The sequence below is a fragment of the Podarcis tiliguerta genome, assembly GCF_965153285.1.
Source record: "Podarcis tiliguerta genome assembly, chromosome: 5".
Lineage (NCBI taxonomy): Eukaryota > Metazoa > Chordata > Lepidosauria > Squamata > Lacertidae > Podarcis > Podarcis tiliguerta.
Genome location: NC_139538.1, coordinates 87,959,856 through 87,976,580, shown reverse-complemented (window position 1 = coordinate 87,976,580; position 16,725 = coordinate 87,959,856). Strand labels below are relative to the sequence as shown.

General features: G+C 46.5%; 1 protein-coding gene across 50 annotated transcripts in view; it reads left to right on the top strand.

The window, feature by feature from the left end:
• The window catches only part of SORBS1 (sorbin and SH3 domain containing 1), a 192,472-nt gene that overhangs the window by 59,138 nt on the left and 116,609 nt on the right, over positions 1-16,725 (top strand). For 11 of the 50 annotated variants that reach the window (XM_083440185.1, XM_083440188.1, XM_083440162.1 and 8 more), the window contains exon 1: positions 15,444-15,854. The exons of 2 other annotated variants lie outside the window; for them this stretch is intronic. In XM_083440185.1, coding sequence (XP_083296311.1) covers positions 15,820-15,854 — 35 coding nt within the window. In that variant the 5' untranslated portion in view covers positions 15,444-15,819. Of the gene's footprint in view, positions 1-15,416; positions 15,855-16,725 lie in introns of those variants that run through there. 37 more of the 50 variants (XM_083440193.1, XM_083440192.1, XM_083440166.1 and 34 more) reach the window with 12 other exon arrangements.

The following is a 16,725-nucleotide window of genomic DNA, read 5'->3' as shown; positions in this document are numbered from 1 at the left end:
CTATAGAATAAGAGAACAAGAAGAACATACAGTGGTAGACGAATGCCTCGGAAGACGAAAAACTCGCAAGACGAAAGAGTTTTTCGTTTTCTGAGTTGCTTCGCAAGACGGATTTCCCTATGGGCTTGCTTCGCAAGACGAAACGTCTTGTGCCTTTTTTTTAAAACCGCCAATGCATTCCTACGGGAAACCGTCAATACACAGTGGTGCTTCACAAGACGAAAAAATTCACAAGACGAAAAAACTTGCAGAACGAATTAATTTCGTCTTGCGAGGCACCACCGTACGTTTAAAGAAGATTGGGAAATGTTTCTTGAATATATGGGGAGAGGGAATTGTGTATGCTTGAAAACACTGGCAGCATTCAGATAAATTCAACAGTGTAAACAAGTTTTGATGGATGTATTAATGGAATACTGAATGGTTTAGTTTATGTAAAATCTGCAGGGATTTATGATATGCAAAATGAACCATGGAAAGAGAAGAAGGGGAGTCATTGACATTTTAGGATTGTTTAAATGAATATTATAAAGTATAAACCAGAAAATTTAATAAAGATTAGATGCATAGATAAAGGACGGGGGTGGCACTGTGGGTTAAACCACAGAGCCTAGGACTTGCTGATCAGAAGGTTGGCGGTTCAAATCCCTGCAACGGGGTGAGCTCCCGTTGCTCGGTCCATGCTCCAGCCAACCTAGCAGTTCAAAAGCACATCAAAGTGCAAGTAGATAAATAGGGACCGCTCCGGCAGGAAGGTAAACGGTGTTTCTGTGTGTTGCTCTGGTTTGCCAGAAGCGGCTTAGTCATGCTGGCCACATGACCCGGAAGCTGTACGCCGGCTCCCTCAGCCAATAAAGCGAGATGAGCGCTGCAACCCCAGAGTTGGTCACGACTGGACCTAATGGTCAGGGGTCGCTTTACCTTTAGGTAGGTAGATAGATAGATGATAGAGATAGATAGATAGATAGATAGATAGATAGATAGATAGATAGAAGATCCTGGACTTCAAGGGGCCTTTCGGGTTGACCCACCAGGGCTCTTATGTTCAGTTGGAAGTAAAACCTATGCTCAATGACATGTATGTCACCTAGAAGAAGGAACTCTGAATGCAGTGTGTTGAATCCAACGATGGCCTTGCCTTGTCAAAAAGTGCTTCTGTTCATGCAAGCCAGGACACTCTGTTTTTCCTCATATTCCTGCAAACATGCCCGTTATTGATTTCTGCGGATGTTAGGCAGATGCCTTTGGTGGTGGGCTGCAAAAATGCCTAACTCTTCTTGCCCTGCCTGTGTGAAATTAACCAGCAGAGGGTGCTTTCTTCTTTGAACAGTTTATGCTCTACGTGGCAGTGGAGTTTCTCTGGGTCTCTGGCCGTGATCTTGCCTCTGAGAAAGGACCCTATGGCATGATGCAACACCTTTTCAGGTGCAGTGTTGGGGTGTCCCCAATAGGGCAGTGGGATCAGCCGTCTTCCCACACAGTGCACCTGAGCAGGGCCGGATTTAGGTTTGATGAGGCCCTAAGGTAATGGGGCCCTTTATATGTCCAGCTGTCCTTTGTCAACAACAAATTGTTGCTGTTTTTTGTGTTGAGTATATGCTATATGGTAATTTATGGACCTAATAGGTATCTCAAGCCATTTGCACATGCAGAATGTAAAGTAAAGGAGCCCCTGGCCATTAGGTCCAGTTGTGACCCACTCTGGGGGTTGCGGCGCTCATCTTGCTTTATTGGCCGAGGGAGCCGGCGTACAGCTTCCGGGTCATGTGGCCAGCATGACTAAGCCGCTTCTGGCGAACCAGAGCAGCGCACGGAAACACCGTTTACCTTCCCGGCAGAGTGGTACCTATTTATCTACTTGCACTTTGACATGCTTTCAAACTGCTAGGTGGGCAGGAGCTGGGACCGAGCAACGGGAGCTCACCCCATCACGGGGATTCGAACCGCTGACCTTCTGATCAGCAAGTCCTAGGCTCTGTGGTTTAACCCACGCTGAGCAATATCACTGAGCAAACCAGTGATATTTTAGGGAGCAGGCTAGCAGGCCGGGCCCATGACTTACATCACAGGAGCCTACACAACACGAAACACTGTTGCTGTATGTAGGTTTTATTTTATTTGTTTTTTATCTTATATTTTGCAAATGTACATCCAGGGTTTTTTTTCCTTTAAATTTTTTGGGGACCCCCACAAGAGTGGGGCCCTAAGCTATAGCTTGTTTAGCTTATACGTAAATCCGGCACTGAGGGATACTTTGGGTGCACCAACACTTTCGCTTGTGCGAAAGGTTTTCTCTTTTCCTGTGAAAACCTGCTCTTTACCACTGAATCGGAGCAGACATCAGTCGAGTTTTCTGCGGATGGATGCTTGCTCCAGTTCGGCAGTAAAGAATGGGTTTTCCAGGAGGGGAGGGGCGGGGCAAATGGAAAACCACTCAGATCCATTGCCCAGAAAGCATGGAGCGCATGGAAAACCTCTCAGAGCTTTCTAGGCACAAGTGAAGAGTGGAGAAGCTCCTACTGGCCGTGGCTCTCCAAGGTTTCTGCTGGGGTTCATGCACAGTCCTTGCCAGGGATTAAATTTGCAGCTCTCCAAATGCTCTGTCACTGAACTGTCGCCCTTCCCCTAGCCGTGGCTGGGAGAAGGCACTGCTGCTTACCGTATTTTTCGCTCTATAAGATGCACCAGACCACAAGATGCACCTAGTTTTTCGAGGAGGAAAACAAGAAAAAAAATATTCTGAATCCCAGAAGCCAGAACAACAAGAGGGATTGCTTCACAGCGAAAGCAGCAATCCCTCTTGCTGTTCTGGCTTCTGGGATAGCTGCGCAGCCTGCATTCGCTCCATAAGACGCACACACATTTCCCCTTACTTTTTAGGAGGGAAAAAGTGAGTCTTTGTTACACCCAGTTCCCCTGCCCCTGAAATTCTTAAAAACTTGGGTAATTTTTAGCAGCCCTGGGTGTGCCTTGCCCACACCCTGCAAATGTCCTAAATTTTCTCTCTTGCCCACAGAGATGTGTTATTTTGAAATGTGTGGAAAACAAAAGGGGAGGCGTTGGTAGGTCAAGGCAATATTCGCACTGGGAGCGGTTGGTGTGAATCAAGACAGATTCCTGCCTGCAGGCTTACACTCTAAATGGACACAAAACATAGGAGAAGGGGAGAGATTGGAAAGTGAAAGAAACAAGTGAGAGTTCAGATTTTGAAAGGTCGAGTTGCAACAGAGGAAATACAAGACAAACTGCGTCCTGTATCGAATCAGTAGCAATTCGCACTGAAGTAAGGGACAATCCTGTATTATAGGTGGCTGCCTTAATTGTAGGGCAGCCCTCCCATTGCAGCTTTTACCTCTGGTGAGTTAGGATTACATGGTTGTTTGTCTAATTATCCACAGGATCTGTTCATCCAACAGCCGGAGGGGAACAAGACTGTTTGCAATGCATGTATTTGCGCTGGCTGCAAAAGGAGAGGCTGTACTGCTGCGGCAGAACAAGTCTGTTTGCAGTCCAAATCTGTGTTTGCATTGCCTATATTTACTTTGGGTCAGGAGGGAGCTGTTGTGCCCAGCGCTTAACAGAGCGGCAGCAGAAATAAGGAGGGTCTTTTTGCAGGTGAAGTATGACATTAACTTGGGTCAGGAACAGGAAGCTGTGCTCTGCACCTGGCGGAGCAGGTGAATGAAACTTAACACAACGCATTTGCAGTTTGCCTTGGGTCAGGATTCAGGAGGGAAGAAGCGATGGCGCTTGGCCCTATCACTTATGAAGGACAGCAGCGGGAGGCATGGAAATCGAGGGGGGAGATGGGACAGGTTTTATAGGGACCGTAAAATTGAGAGACAGGAGGATTTGTCACTGAACGCAGCTCTGTGTCAGCACTGGGAGAAAGAGGGAACTGGAATTTTTTTGTACTTGATACTGGGCTGGGAGAAAGAGGCGATGGCAAATGGAGGTGGAGAGACAGAGAGGGTGCCTTGAAACCTGGAGTTTGCGCCTAGCAAACATCAGAGGTTGGGTGAAAGGGAGCTTGTTTTCTGTACTCAGGCACCGACAGTAACCAGGAGCAAGGGGTATGGAGCTTAAAACTGAACTGTGTTGTTATGGGTCCCCACAGGAATTTTTCAGGGTGGTAAATTAACAAGTACAGTGGTACCTTGGTTCTCAAACTTAATCCGTTCCGGAAGTCCGTTCCAAAACCAAAGCGTTCCAAAACCAAGGTGCGGTTTCCCATTGAAAGTAATGCAAAATGGATTAATCCGTTCCAGACTTTTGAAAACAATCCCTAAAACAGCAATTTAACATGGATTTTACTATCTAATGAGACCACTGATCCATAAAATGAAAGCAGTAAACAATGTGCTGCAGTCACACAATCAGTCAGTAGCAGTGGTGTAGCGTGAGGGGTGCAGGGGGGGCCGGCCGCACCGGGTGCAACATCTGGGGGGGGCGCTCGCACTCGCAGCTCTCTGCCCCTACCTGGCTCACTCACTCTCTCTCACTGCAGTGCTGGCTGTGCGAATCCGACCCGAGCCGCCGGGTCGCCGCCCACTGTGGAGGGGAGGGTGCCAGGCGTGCGGTGCGGAGAGAGAGCAAGGGACTGTCTGGGGGAGGGACAGTGCAGCGGGGGGGGGCGCAAATTACTTGCCTTGCCCCGGGTTAGGGGGTGCAAATTACTTACCTTGCCCCGGGTGCTGACAACCCACGCTACGCCACTGGTCAGTAGCTGAACTGGGTTCCACACAGTCACAAAAAAGCCACAAAAATGCGAAATAGCAAAAACAGACTGACCTCAGCGTGTGGGTGGCACCCAAATCGGAAGTGTAACACTCAAAACGGAGCCCTTTCGGCTTCTGAAAAAAGTTCACAAACTGGAACACTTACAGTGTTTGGGTTCCAAGTTGTTTGAGTACCAAGGCGTTTGAGAACCAAGGTACCACTGTAAGCATAACTAGCATCAGGGAACAGGCATTCCTGGTGATTGAGGGGTGGCAAGGCCTGGGAGACACCTGAGAAACTTGTGTTCCCGGTTTTACTCCTCCATTGTTTCTCAGTGGGTATGTCTGCTGTTCATTGTGGCATACAGTCCAGACAGACCTTATTTCAGAGTGCAAAAGCCAACCTTATAAATTGTGATTCCTTAGCTTTTAAATTCTAGCAAAGTTAGCATCTGTCTCACGCCTCAAGATCAAAAATGGCAAAGCCTGCTTTTGAGGTTTGTGCATTTAATCTACATTTGGGCATACAAAGAAAAGCGATTTGCTCATAGGCATACAAAAGAGCCTTTGGGTGAGTTTTGGTGACGTACACTTTCTTCCCCAAACAAATATTGATTCAGAATTCTGTTGGATAGGGTGGCAGTAGCCAATGCTTAGTGCTTTAATTACTAAAATGAGAAATGCCTGGGTTGTATCCTCTAACCTAGAAACTCAATACCTCATACCAGGTGTGTGTGTGGGGGGGGGGGCGCTTTCTGTGTTGCATGGGGGGGGAACTCTGCACATGCTTAAGGGTGCTTCTCCATTTGTTTGCAAAGTGATGCATTTTTTATTGCATTGGACAAGCATTTAAGGAATCTTTCATTGTGCATTGTTTTTACGTTTTCCGGCTTTTCGTTGATTTTATATGTTTGCGAGCTTTGAGACTATTGTTGTATAAAGCAACAAATATTATTTTTATTACCATTACTGTTAACAAACGTCTGGAGGCAAGGCTTTTATGCCCCTTGACACTGCTTTTAAGGATTCTTTATTCCTTGTACAGTAAAACCATAGTTTAAGATGCCTTTGAATTTATGATGCAGGTGCCCCGTTTACATCTCTTGGGGGAAGGTATTTGTCGATGGCTAAGAATTAATGCAACCCATTCACCATAGCTTAAGCATTTGTGAGAGTGTGTCTGCAGTGTGTTAAGATTATTCTCATACACAAATAGATGTTAGTTCCAGAGATCGTTAAATCAAATCAATTTAAATCATGATTTAAATCACTAGTCAGTAAGAATTGATTTATATCATTTTTTTACAGAAAGACTCATTCTTGCTGGTATAATCTTAATATTTACAACCAGATGAAGGTTTCATTTTTGGAATAATAAACTTTCAGAGTAGTTTTTACAGTTATATCAAAAATTACTGATTTGGTTATACTATTAGAAATATATAGGCAGATAATTTATTAAACCTCACAATAATTTCATGATTAACTGTTTATATTTGGACAACTTTTCTGCTGTACTGTACTTTATTGGAAGGAGAAAAATAATCATTTCCTTAATAACAATTTCACCAATTTAACTAAAACAATAACGTTATAGCATATGTATCCATGTTTGTTAACTGATGTGGTTAAACAATTTTTTTTTGAGCTTTAGTACACATGAAACACTTAAAACAAATCCTTATTTCCTGATGAATTGCCTTTGGACTATAATGTAACTTAAATAGAAAACTATCTTTAGAAAGATTTTTCCTCCAAAAGCATTTTATTTTAAAAATCCAATTTAAATTTTAAAAATCCAATTTAAAAAAACAACATTGATTTTTATCCACCCAATTGATTGGCGACTATTAGCCAAGTTACTGATCCTATCCCTGCATCTCTAACGGGCAGTTATTTCACTGTTTACTTGAGTGGAGCGGCGTCTTTTCATAGGGAATGCTTTGGTCCTGAGGACTCCTGCGTCAGGGAAAGCGACAAGCGGTCAGAACAACTGAAAGTTTGGGAGCCGCTGTTGTACGCGAACGAGGGGCGAATACAAGGAAATAATCTCTGGTTACTTGTTAATGCAACAAAGACCCCAGTGTTCTTTCTCGTCTCTGAATAGAATTTTATGTTCTGGAAAAAGTTGTCATGTGAATCCACTCGTAAGTGCATCAACTGACAGAACGTAATTACTGGACACGCAGGAAGCAACTGAAAACGAATGTACTGTACCTAACTTATAATTAAAACTCACCCCCTCTGAAAACCCAGCACCCCCCTCTCCTCTGTTCAGTTCCTGGAGAAAACACTGATGGAAGCTACTTGGCTCTGCTGTGGAGTTGTGACTGAGAGGGAAATAGCTGGAGAGAGGCCTGAAGCGATTCAGGTCATCCTCTGCAACAAGCGACAACAATTAGCTAGAACGTCGTTCATCTCTTCTGCTCAGGCTGCACAGAAAAAGCATTTTGGTTCCTGAAATTCATTCCAGTGGTGCAGACAAAATATACCGTATTTTTCGCTCCATAAGACGCGCCTGACCATAAGATGCACCTAGTTTTTAGAGGAGGAAAACAAGAAAAAAAAATATTCTGAATGAAACAGTGGATGTATGATTTTTGTGGTTCATGCTGTGGCCACAGACATGTGATTTGACAGTGAGTTTGGGGTAGCCCAATGCAAAAATCCTAAGGATCCATGTGGATCTGTGCTTTGTAACAGTGGGTGCATGTGTTTTTTGGTTCAGGCTGTGCTATGTGATCTGATGGTGAATTTGGGGTGACCCAATGTAAAAATCCTGAGGATCCATGGGCTTTTACCTTCCCCCTCCCAGGCAGCCACCTTTATTGCTAGCATCCCTTATCTCCCTCCCCGATTGCTTTCCAATCAGCTGCTTCCTTTCAGCACTCCCTTCCCACTTGTTTGCCTTAGTGATTTTTCCTTAGCTGGAGCAGTTTTTTGCTTCTCGTTTTATTCTAATTTCTCTCCTCATTGCTTTAGTCTTCCTGTCTCCTCTCCTTGCAAGTTCACTGTCTTTACCTCCCCCCTCCCAGGCAGCCTCCTTTATCGCTAGAGTCCCTTATCTCCCCTCCCGATCGCTTGCTGATCAGCTACTCAGTGGGTTCGTTTCAACACCACCTTCCCTTTTTCTAAAAACAAAAAAAGCACGATCTGCTTTTCGCCCCTGGGCAATTCAGCTCCGGGGACCACGCATTCGCTCCATAAGGCGCACAGACATTTCCCCTTACTTTTTTGGAAGAAAAAAGTGCGTCTTATGGAGCGAAAAATACAGTAACTGATAGAATTCTACAGGGTGGGGTATTAGTGTGTGAAAATGTCCCGATCTAGTGATCTCCAGGCACACACCTCCTGATGGTGATCTCTGGTGCCATACTGGCGCCCAGACATCTTCACTTGGTCGCAAGTGGTCGAGAGCCGGGTGCAAAATGCGCCTGGCGACTGGCTAATTTCAAACACTGGCCAGACCTGCCTCCCTATGCCACCTCTACAGCAGACTATCAGTGAATAGGTGCTGCTGGTCTCCTCCAACCCCTAGGAAGGAAATGGTGGGGGCCGTGACAGTGTTTGATTCAGGCAAGTTTGATTCTTTCCCCCCTCCCCGCCCGCCTTGTTCCTGATGTAGATTTTCACTTGCTCTTTCCTCCTTGGTGGAGGGACACCATTTTGTGGTTTGCCTCAGGTGCCAAAATGTCTTGGGCTGGCCCTGTTTCTTTATTAGAATCTTAGCCCTTATGGGAGGGAGATGTTTAGACATGACCTATTGGAAAAGAAGGGCAGACTGATCTCTTCCGCATGCGCTCCCCTCTCCCCCATAGCTGTCAACTGTCCCTTATTTGGTGGGAAAGTCCCTTATCCCAGCACCATTTCCCGCTGCTATACCTTATTGATGATGTCCCTTAAATTTCCTGGGTTTCGAAGGAAGCAGCTCCTCTCCCTCCCTCCCCGCCTGCCAGGGAGGAGGGAGGCTCCAAGTGTGTTGCTTGGCTGCGTTGCTCACCCAATAAGGAGTCTAAGAACGACTGGGGGGTGGAGCTTGCATGGCTTGTGCTGATCAAATCAGCCACGTTGCCTGGGGACTCGCCTTTGCTCAGCGCTTCCCAGCAGAGAGGTGACGGTGGTTTCCCTTGCTGCATCCCCTTTGCCGGGTTGCTGCGCTGTGGGAACCACCGCTTGAGGCTTCGTTTGGCTGCTGGCTGGGCTTTCTGCCTTTGGCTTGGAGGGGCTCAGAAGTTGAACATACCTTTGCTGGGAAAATCCCATATTTTGGCTGCTGATCCCTTATTTTCGAGGCTGCTGGTCCCTCATTTTCAAATCTGTAAGTTGACAGCTATGCTCTTCCCACCTTCCGATTTTGCTTCCATAGTATTCCAGGCGTGTTAGAAACTGAGATAAGAAAGCTAGGAGCTAATCGACACCTTAAACTTAGGTTATGGGTGCTAAAACAGAAAGTCTAGGTGCGATTTTTTATACCAGTAATATGAAGCTGAAAATGAACTGTGGTTAAAATATTATGTTCATTTTTCACATTGCCTAGTCCTTCCCCTGCCCACCCCCCTAATATTCTTAAGAGGGTCTATTCTCTAGTCTTCAGAGAGTAGCTGGAAGTGGGGAGGCAGAAAAAACTCCTTTCCTTCCACTCTGCAGCTTTAATTTGAAATTTCAGGCTCAGTCCTGTGCCCAGAGCTCAGAAACTGCACACACTAATGAAATTACCCATCACAAAATGTGCCTAGAACAATGGCAGTTCCGAACACTGATTCCAAGACATTTGCAGTGGTGCTGCTATCAGTGTTCAAAACTCCCAGGCTCTGTAAATGTACAGTGGTACCTCGGGTTACAGATGCTTTAGGTTACAGACTCCGCTAACCCAGAAATAGTACCTTGGGTTAAGAACTTTGCTTCAGGATGAGAACAGAAATCACGCGGTGGCAGCGGGAGGCCCCATTAGCTAAAGTGGTACCTCAGGTTAAGAACAGTTTCAGGTTAAGAATGGACCTCCAGAATGAATTAAGTTCTTAACCTGAGGTACCACTGTATTTGCTTGCATGTGTTATTATTATTTCTTCTTTTAAATGTAGTCCCTGCCTTTCTGTAGAACGTCCAAGGCACCCACTGGATATAATCCCTATCCAATAGGTATGATTGTTGCACCGAAAATGCACAACATACTTCAGGAGGAAAAACAGCACTTGTGAGAAGTAGATTTTGTGTTTCCTGTGTGCAGCTTGAATCGCTGCATTCAAAACAAAACAGAACTGTGTGAAACCGGTTTGGCCAGAGCAGGATACGAAGAATTAACATGTGTATTGTAGTCAGTGTCTGAAGTTACCAGGACACCAGGAGCTTTGGGGCAATCCAGAGCCAAGGGCAGCCAGAGGACCAAGGAGCACATAAGAGCTCTGGAAGACCTAAGCCACATTCAAGCATTGTTCCTGACCAGGAAACAGCAAGATGCATAGCGGGCATGGGGCCATGTTGAGAAGGCAGAACTCCAGCTGTCAGAAGCCTGCTCACTTCCCCAGTTAAGTCACTGGGAAGTTAGGGAAGCTCCACAAGTTTCAGTAATTCAGTTGTTGTTGTTTAGTTGTGTCCGACTCTTCGTGACCCCATGGACCAGAGCACGGCAGGCCCTCCTGTCTTCCACTGCCTCCCGCAGTTTGGTAAAACTCATGCTGGTAGCTTCGGGAACACTAGCCAACCATCTCGTCCCCTTCTCCTTGTGCCCTCCATCTTTCCCAACATCAGGGACTTTTCCAGGGAGTCTTCTCTTCTCATGAGGCAGCCAAAGTATTGGAGCCTCAGCTTCAGGATCTGTCCTTCCAGTGAGCACTCAGGGCTGATTTCCTTCAGAATGGAGAGGTTTGATCTTCTTGCAGTCCATGGGACTCTCAAGAGTCTCCTCCAGCACCATAATTCAAAAGCATCAATTCTTCTTTATGGTCCAGCTCTCACTTCCATACATCACTACTGGGAAAACCATAGCTTTTACTATATGGACCTTAATCTTCAGTAATTCAGTAGGACCCCCCGCCCCCCCGCCAAAAAAAAGGCTTCTGACTAAACCACTAGACATGACTGAAAGAACCATATCTGTTTCCCCACCCCATCTCTCTCTGTCCTGTTTCATATAAAATGATGGAATCGGTTAAAAGGGCCTGCGGTCAAGGGAAGCCAAGTCCAGCCCCCCTACTTTATCTTAGGCAGCATCACCCCAGGTATTTTTCTCCCCTAGCCTGGCTGTCACCAGATGGAAGAATAAAAATGACACAGTGGGACCTCGGGGTGAGAACTTAATTCGTTCTGGAGGTCTGTTCTTAACCTGAAACTCTTCTTAACCTGAAGCACCACTTTAGCTAATGGGGCCTCTCACTGCTGCCACGCCGCTGCTGCACGATTTCTGTTCTCATCCTGAAGCAAAGTTCTTAACCCGAGGTAGTATTTCTGAGTTAGCGGAGTCTGTAACCTGAAGCGTATGTAACCCGAGGTACCACTGTATAAGGTGTCAGCAGGAAATGTACTCCCCAGTCGGTGTATTTAGGATTGCAACCTGGGGCTAGCCCTAGAAATGTTGGCCTTCGTGCACTAAATCTTGTGAGTCCTGTCAAACAAGGCTTGCTTCTGGCAACGGAGCAATTGGCAGCTCGGTCTTTAATTATTTCCCTGTTGCTTACAAAGTATCGGCTTCCGTTTCCACCAGCTTCCCCATAAAACGACAGCAACAAGCAAGCCCTGCATTTAGAGCGAGCCTTAACCACAACGGTGGTTAAGTAAGGGACGCGGGTGGCGCTGTGGGTTAAAGCCTCAGTGCCTAGGGCTTGCCGATCGAAAGGTCGTGGTTCGAATCCCCGCGGCGGGGTGCGCTCCCACTGTTCGGTCCCAGCGCCTGCCAACCTAGTTCGAAAGCACTCCCGGGTGCAAGTAGATAAATAGGGACCGCTTACTAGCGGGAAGGTAAACGGCGTTTCCGTGTGCGGCTCTGGCTCTCCAGAGCAGCGATGTCACCCTGGCCACGTGACCCGGAAGTGTCTTCGGACAGCGCTGGCCCTTGGCCTCTTTAAGTGAGATGGGCGCACAACCCTAGAGTCTGTCAAGACTGGCCCGTACGGGCAGGGGTACCTTTACCTTTTAACCACAATACATCTCATCTCATCTGTCTCTCAACTTCGTTAGGAGACCTGAGCAAGCAAGCCCATAAATCTTCACCCTGAGGTTGGCATCAGTGGCAGAGAAATGGGGTGTGGGGGTTGTGGCTCGCTCCGGGTGCCATCCCTGAAGGGGGGGTGACAAAATCCCCCCTGGGCAGATTGCCGCCACGCCGATAGGGACACAGCGCACTGTGGGACCCATAGCTGTCAATTTACAGATTTGAAAATAAGGGGCCAGCAGCCTCGAAAATAAGGGATCAGTAGCCAAAATAAGGGATTTTAGTCAACCAGCAGCCAAACAAAGCCTCAAGTGGTGGTTCCCACAGTGCAGCAACCCGGCAAAGGGGATGCAGCAAGGAAAACCACTGTCACCTCTCTGCTGGGAAGCGCTGAGCAAAGGCGAGTCCCCAGGCAACGCGGCCGATTTGATCGGCACAAGGCATGCCAGCTCCACCCCCCAGTCGTTCTTAGACTTCTTATTGGGTGAGCAACGCAGTCAAGCAACACAGTTGGAGCCTCCCTCCTCCCTGGCCGGCAGGGAGGGAGGGAGAGGAGCTGCTTTCTTTGAAACCCGGGAAATTTACGGGATATCATCAATCCGGGACAGCAGCGGGAAATGGCACTGGGATAAGGGAGTTTCCCGCCAAATAAGGGACGGTTGACAACCATGGAGGGGCCTCAGCCACCCTACAACTGAGGGGGGGAGGCAGCGGGTGGGATGGGCTGTCATGGGCGTTGTGTCCCTATGGGCGTGCCGCCCCAGGTACCCAAGAGGCTTCCTCCGTCGCTGGTTGGCATTTCCACCTGGGAAGTCCTTTAGAAGCCTCGTTTGTGCCTTCCTAGCTTTGGGAACCAGCAGGTATTAAGGACAGCCCTGCTGGAATGCAGACCTCTCTTCTTTGCAGTTGGACTTTTCCTACTGCCTCTCCACCTACCCCTTCTAAATCTCTCCCCGGGTCACTCTGGAGTCTTCTTGCTGTTATTTTTGCATAGAGTACAGCACATACTTTCGTGGCATCCTAATAGGCCTCATTTATACTACGTGAAGACAAGTTGTCTCAGGCCTGTTTACAAACCCCTAATAAGCGCCAGGCCACCCAGTTTGTCCAGCTGACGTCTCTTCTCAAGTGTCAGTGCACTACCAGGTTGGACTTTGCAGGGAACAAGTGCTTCGACAGAGTTGTTGCTCTGGGCATCAATATATTTCATTTATTGATGAGGAAAGATCCTTTGGAAAGGGTAGAAGAAGCGAGTATCTGATCTAATGCTTGCTGATTCTTCTTACGAGCTCCAGAGGTGTTCGGAACACCTTTAAACGTGTCCCCTTAGAAGCCCTAACTTACCTGGAACGTAACTAAATACAGTGGTACCTCGGGTTAAGTACTTAATTCATTCTGAAGGTCTGTTCTTAACCTGAAACTGTTCTTAACCTGAAGCACCACCTTAGCTAATGGGGCCTCCTGCTGCCACTGCGCCACCACTGCACGATTTCTGTTCTCATCCTGAAGCAAAGTTCTTAACCCGAGGTACTATTTCTGGGTTAGCGGAGTCTGTAACCTGAAGCGTATGTAATCTGAAGCGTATGTAACCCGAGGTACCACTGTATTACTATTCAGGATTCAAAATCATGTAATCCTCAGTTTAGGCCATCTCCTCTTTCTTTGCCGTACAGCAGCTCATTCCTGACAACGCAGTATCTTCAGATAGCAGCCACAAATGCTGGTCCAAAGTCAGCCCAAAGCAGAGTGCCAACAGTGGCTCCTACATAGTCAGAACCAGGCAGGAGTCAAGGTCCAAGGAGACAGAACCTGGGCAGAAGATCCCCACCGTGAGGGACAAGTTGCTTGGCTGGAGGAGCAAGTTCTATTTGTATTTTTTTCTTTTTTATTTATTTAACATAATTGTTCCGAAATATAAGCAAAATATTGCAAATACATACATACATACATACATACATACATAATCTTTCAGATAAGCATATTTATATGAAAAAAGGAACAAAAGATAAGAAAAGAAAAAAGAAGGGAAAAAGTTGGAAGAATTCCTTCCAAGTTTATTCTACAAATATCTCAATATGAAAATAATAATAAAATTTCATTGACTTCCATGGCTTACACTGCACTTCCTGTATACATTTTAAGCAAAATCGTATCTGTTATTCCGTATTTTCCCCATACAATCTCACACAAATATTCTAATCAATAAGTTTTCTAAATCTTTCATAAATCTATTCCAAACACAACCAATCCCTTACATTTAATCCTTGTCTACATAAATAATCATTTAGACATTTCCATTGTTTCTGGATTATATTCTTTGGTTTTTGTCTTATCAAATCAGTCAACGAGTCAGGAGCAAGTTCTAAGGTCAAGACATCATTAGGTCTAACAGTGTTTCTCAAACTTGGGTCCCCAGCTGTTGTTGGACTACAACTCCGATCCTCCCTGACCACCGGCCCTGCAAGCTAGGGATGATGGGAGTTGTAGTCCAACAACAGCTAGGGACCTAAGTTTGAGAAACACCGGTCAGGTATGTCAAGGCTGGCCTTGGGCTGCAACTCCCCCCGGCGTCTAAGAGGATTGTGTTGTAGGCCTTAAAAAGTGGCTTAGATTACAGTGGGTTAAGATAGCAGAGGCTTAGCGTGGTCAAAGCTTGTTGAGGTTTATGCCGAGAGTCACATTACATGAGAATCAAGTCACTTCTGCATAAGGCAGCGTGAGAATCCGGCCTGCATTTTTGTCATGTTTGGTGAATGTATATGTGCCTCCCAATGCACACAGAGGCAAGCTATGACTAGTAGCTGATTCTTCCCTGTGAGTATGCGGTGAAGCAGAAATATTTTGCCATATATCAAACTCCACTGAATATTTTGAGTACAGGAGCATAAGTTTCCTATGTGGAAGTTATTCCCATGCAAGGAATTTTCTTCTGGTCCAGGCAGTCCTGATTCTTCCTTGGATTATCCCTGCCGTGGTTGCTGTCAATTCTCTCCTCGCCCCCTATAAAGATATTTGCAATTTCAATTCTGCAGAGAGAGACTGTGAGCTAAAGGCTCCAGCTGTTTCCATTTCCTGTTCATTTATTTAATGTTACTTTTATGTCCCAACTTTCCTCCATGAAGTTTGATGTGTACAGGCTTCTCCCTCCACCTCCATTGAATCCTCACAACAATTCTGCGAGTTAGGTTAGGCCAGGAGATGGTGACAAGCCCAAGTACACCCAGTGGGCTGAGCGGAGATTTGAAAGCTGATCACCCAGGCTCTGGCCTGATGCCGGAACCACACAAGCTCTAGTTTCTGCAGAAAATTCACCCAGGGAAAAAAAACAACAACAACCCACCGCAAATTCCCCATTGCTAGAGAGAAAACAAAACCCACAGCCCTCCTCCTACTGAGCCACTGTTGACTACTGTAGAAATATTTGCCTGACAGCTGGTGTGATCCCTGCCCTGTAGAGCTGGAACGGGTGGCATGCATAGTAGATGCCGGTTATTTGAAAATGACGACATTCGGCCACCCTCTGGCCACCATCACGCCGAGGCTGAGCTTGCCTGCTTTCCTCATGCGACACATCCTGGTTTCAGCCGACTGTTTCTGCAAAGGACTTCTTCCCCCCTTTCCTCCTCTTTGAGCCGGCGAATCGCTCTCCACCGATTCCACCCCGATCTGCCGAAAAGAATTGCGGTTCTGGCTGCTGTCCAAGTGAGAGGGGGACTGTGCCAGGCAAGTTGGGAGGAGGAGGAGGAGGAGGCCAATGACATGACTCAGATGAGCTCTTCTAATTATAAAGCACAGCCGGGGGTGGGATGGAGTATTTAAAGGTGTCGGAAGGACAGGAAGACGGTTTCCTGATGCCAGTTCTTCCTACACTTCAGCCAAGCAGGACACACACAGCATGCTTTGGATTCGGGGTGATAACTCTCTATGCCCCAGTTGAAATGACGAGTGCCGAATATGGCACCTGCTCTGGTAGAAGAACCTAACCAAAGGTAAGGGGGCAGTGTGTCCAATTTTAGCTCTCTAGTACAGTGGTATCTCAAGTTACGTTACCTTCGGGTAATGTAATTTCGAGTTACGAACGTGGCAAACCCAGAAGGGTTTTATCGCGCCGTGCGTGTGCGCAGAAGTGGCGCCTGCAGATACGGACTTTTTGGGGTATGGACTCCCGGGACGAATTAAGTTCGTATCCAGAGGGTCCACTGTACTTTGGTTCTCAAACGTCTTGGTACTCAAACAATTTGGAACCCAAACACTGCAAACCCGAAAGTAAGTGTTCCGGTTTGCGAACCTTTTTTGGAAGCCGAACATGCTCTGTTTTGAGTGTTACGCTTCCGATTTGACTGCCGCACTTCCGTTTTGAGTGTTATGCTGAGGTCTGTTTTTGCTATTTATTTTGCGTTTTTGTTTTTGCGGCTCTTTTTGTTTTGTTTTTGTGACTGCGTGGAACCCAGTTCAGCTACTGATTGATTGATTGCGTGACTGCAATACATTGTTTATTACTTTCATTTTATGCATCAGTGGTTTCGTTAGATAGTAAAATCCATGTCAACTTGCTGTCTTAGGGTTGATTTTGAAAAGTCTGGAACGGATTAATCCGTTTTGCATTACTTTCTATGGGAAACCACGCCTTGGTTTTGGAACGGACGTCCAGAACAAATTTAGTTTGAGAACCAAGGTACCACTATTAATATTTCTGGCCTCTTGCATTGATGCGGGTGCCGCATCATAAGCCTGCGTTGTATAGTTTAATTTCTAGTCCCGTCCTGGTTTTGAGGCATTGCTCAACTGCAGCTGTTGCTGAGAGAGTTTCTGATTTTTTTTTTTTAGAAGGCTTGGAGCTGGTCAGAGCTACAGAGGGCT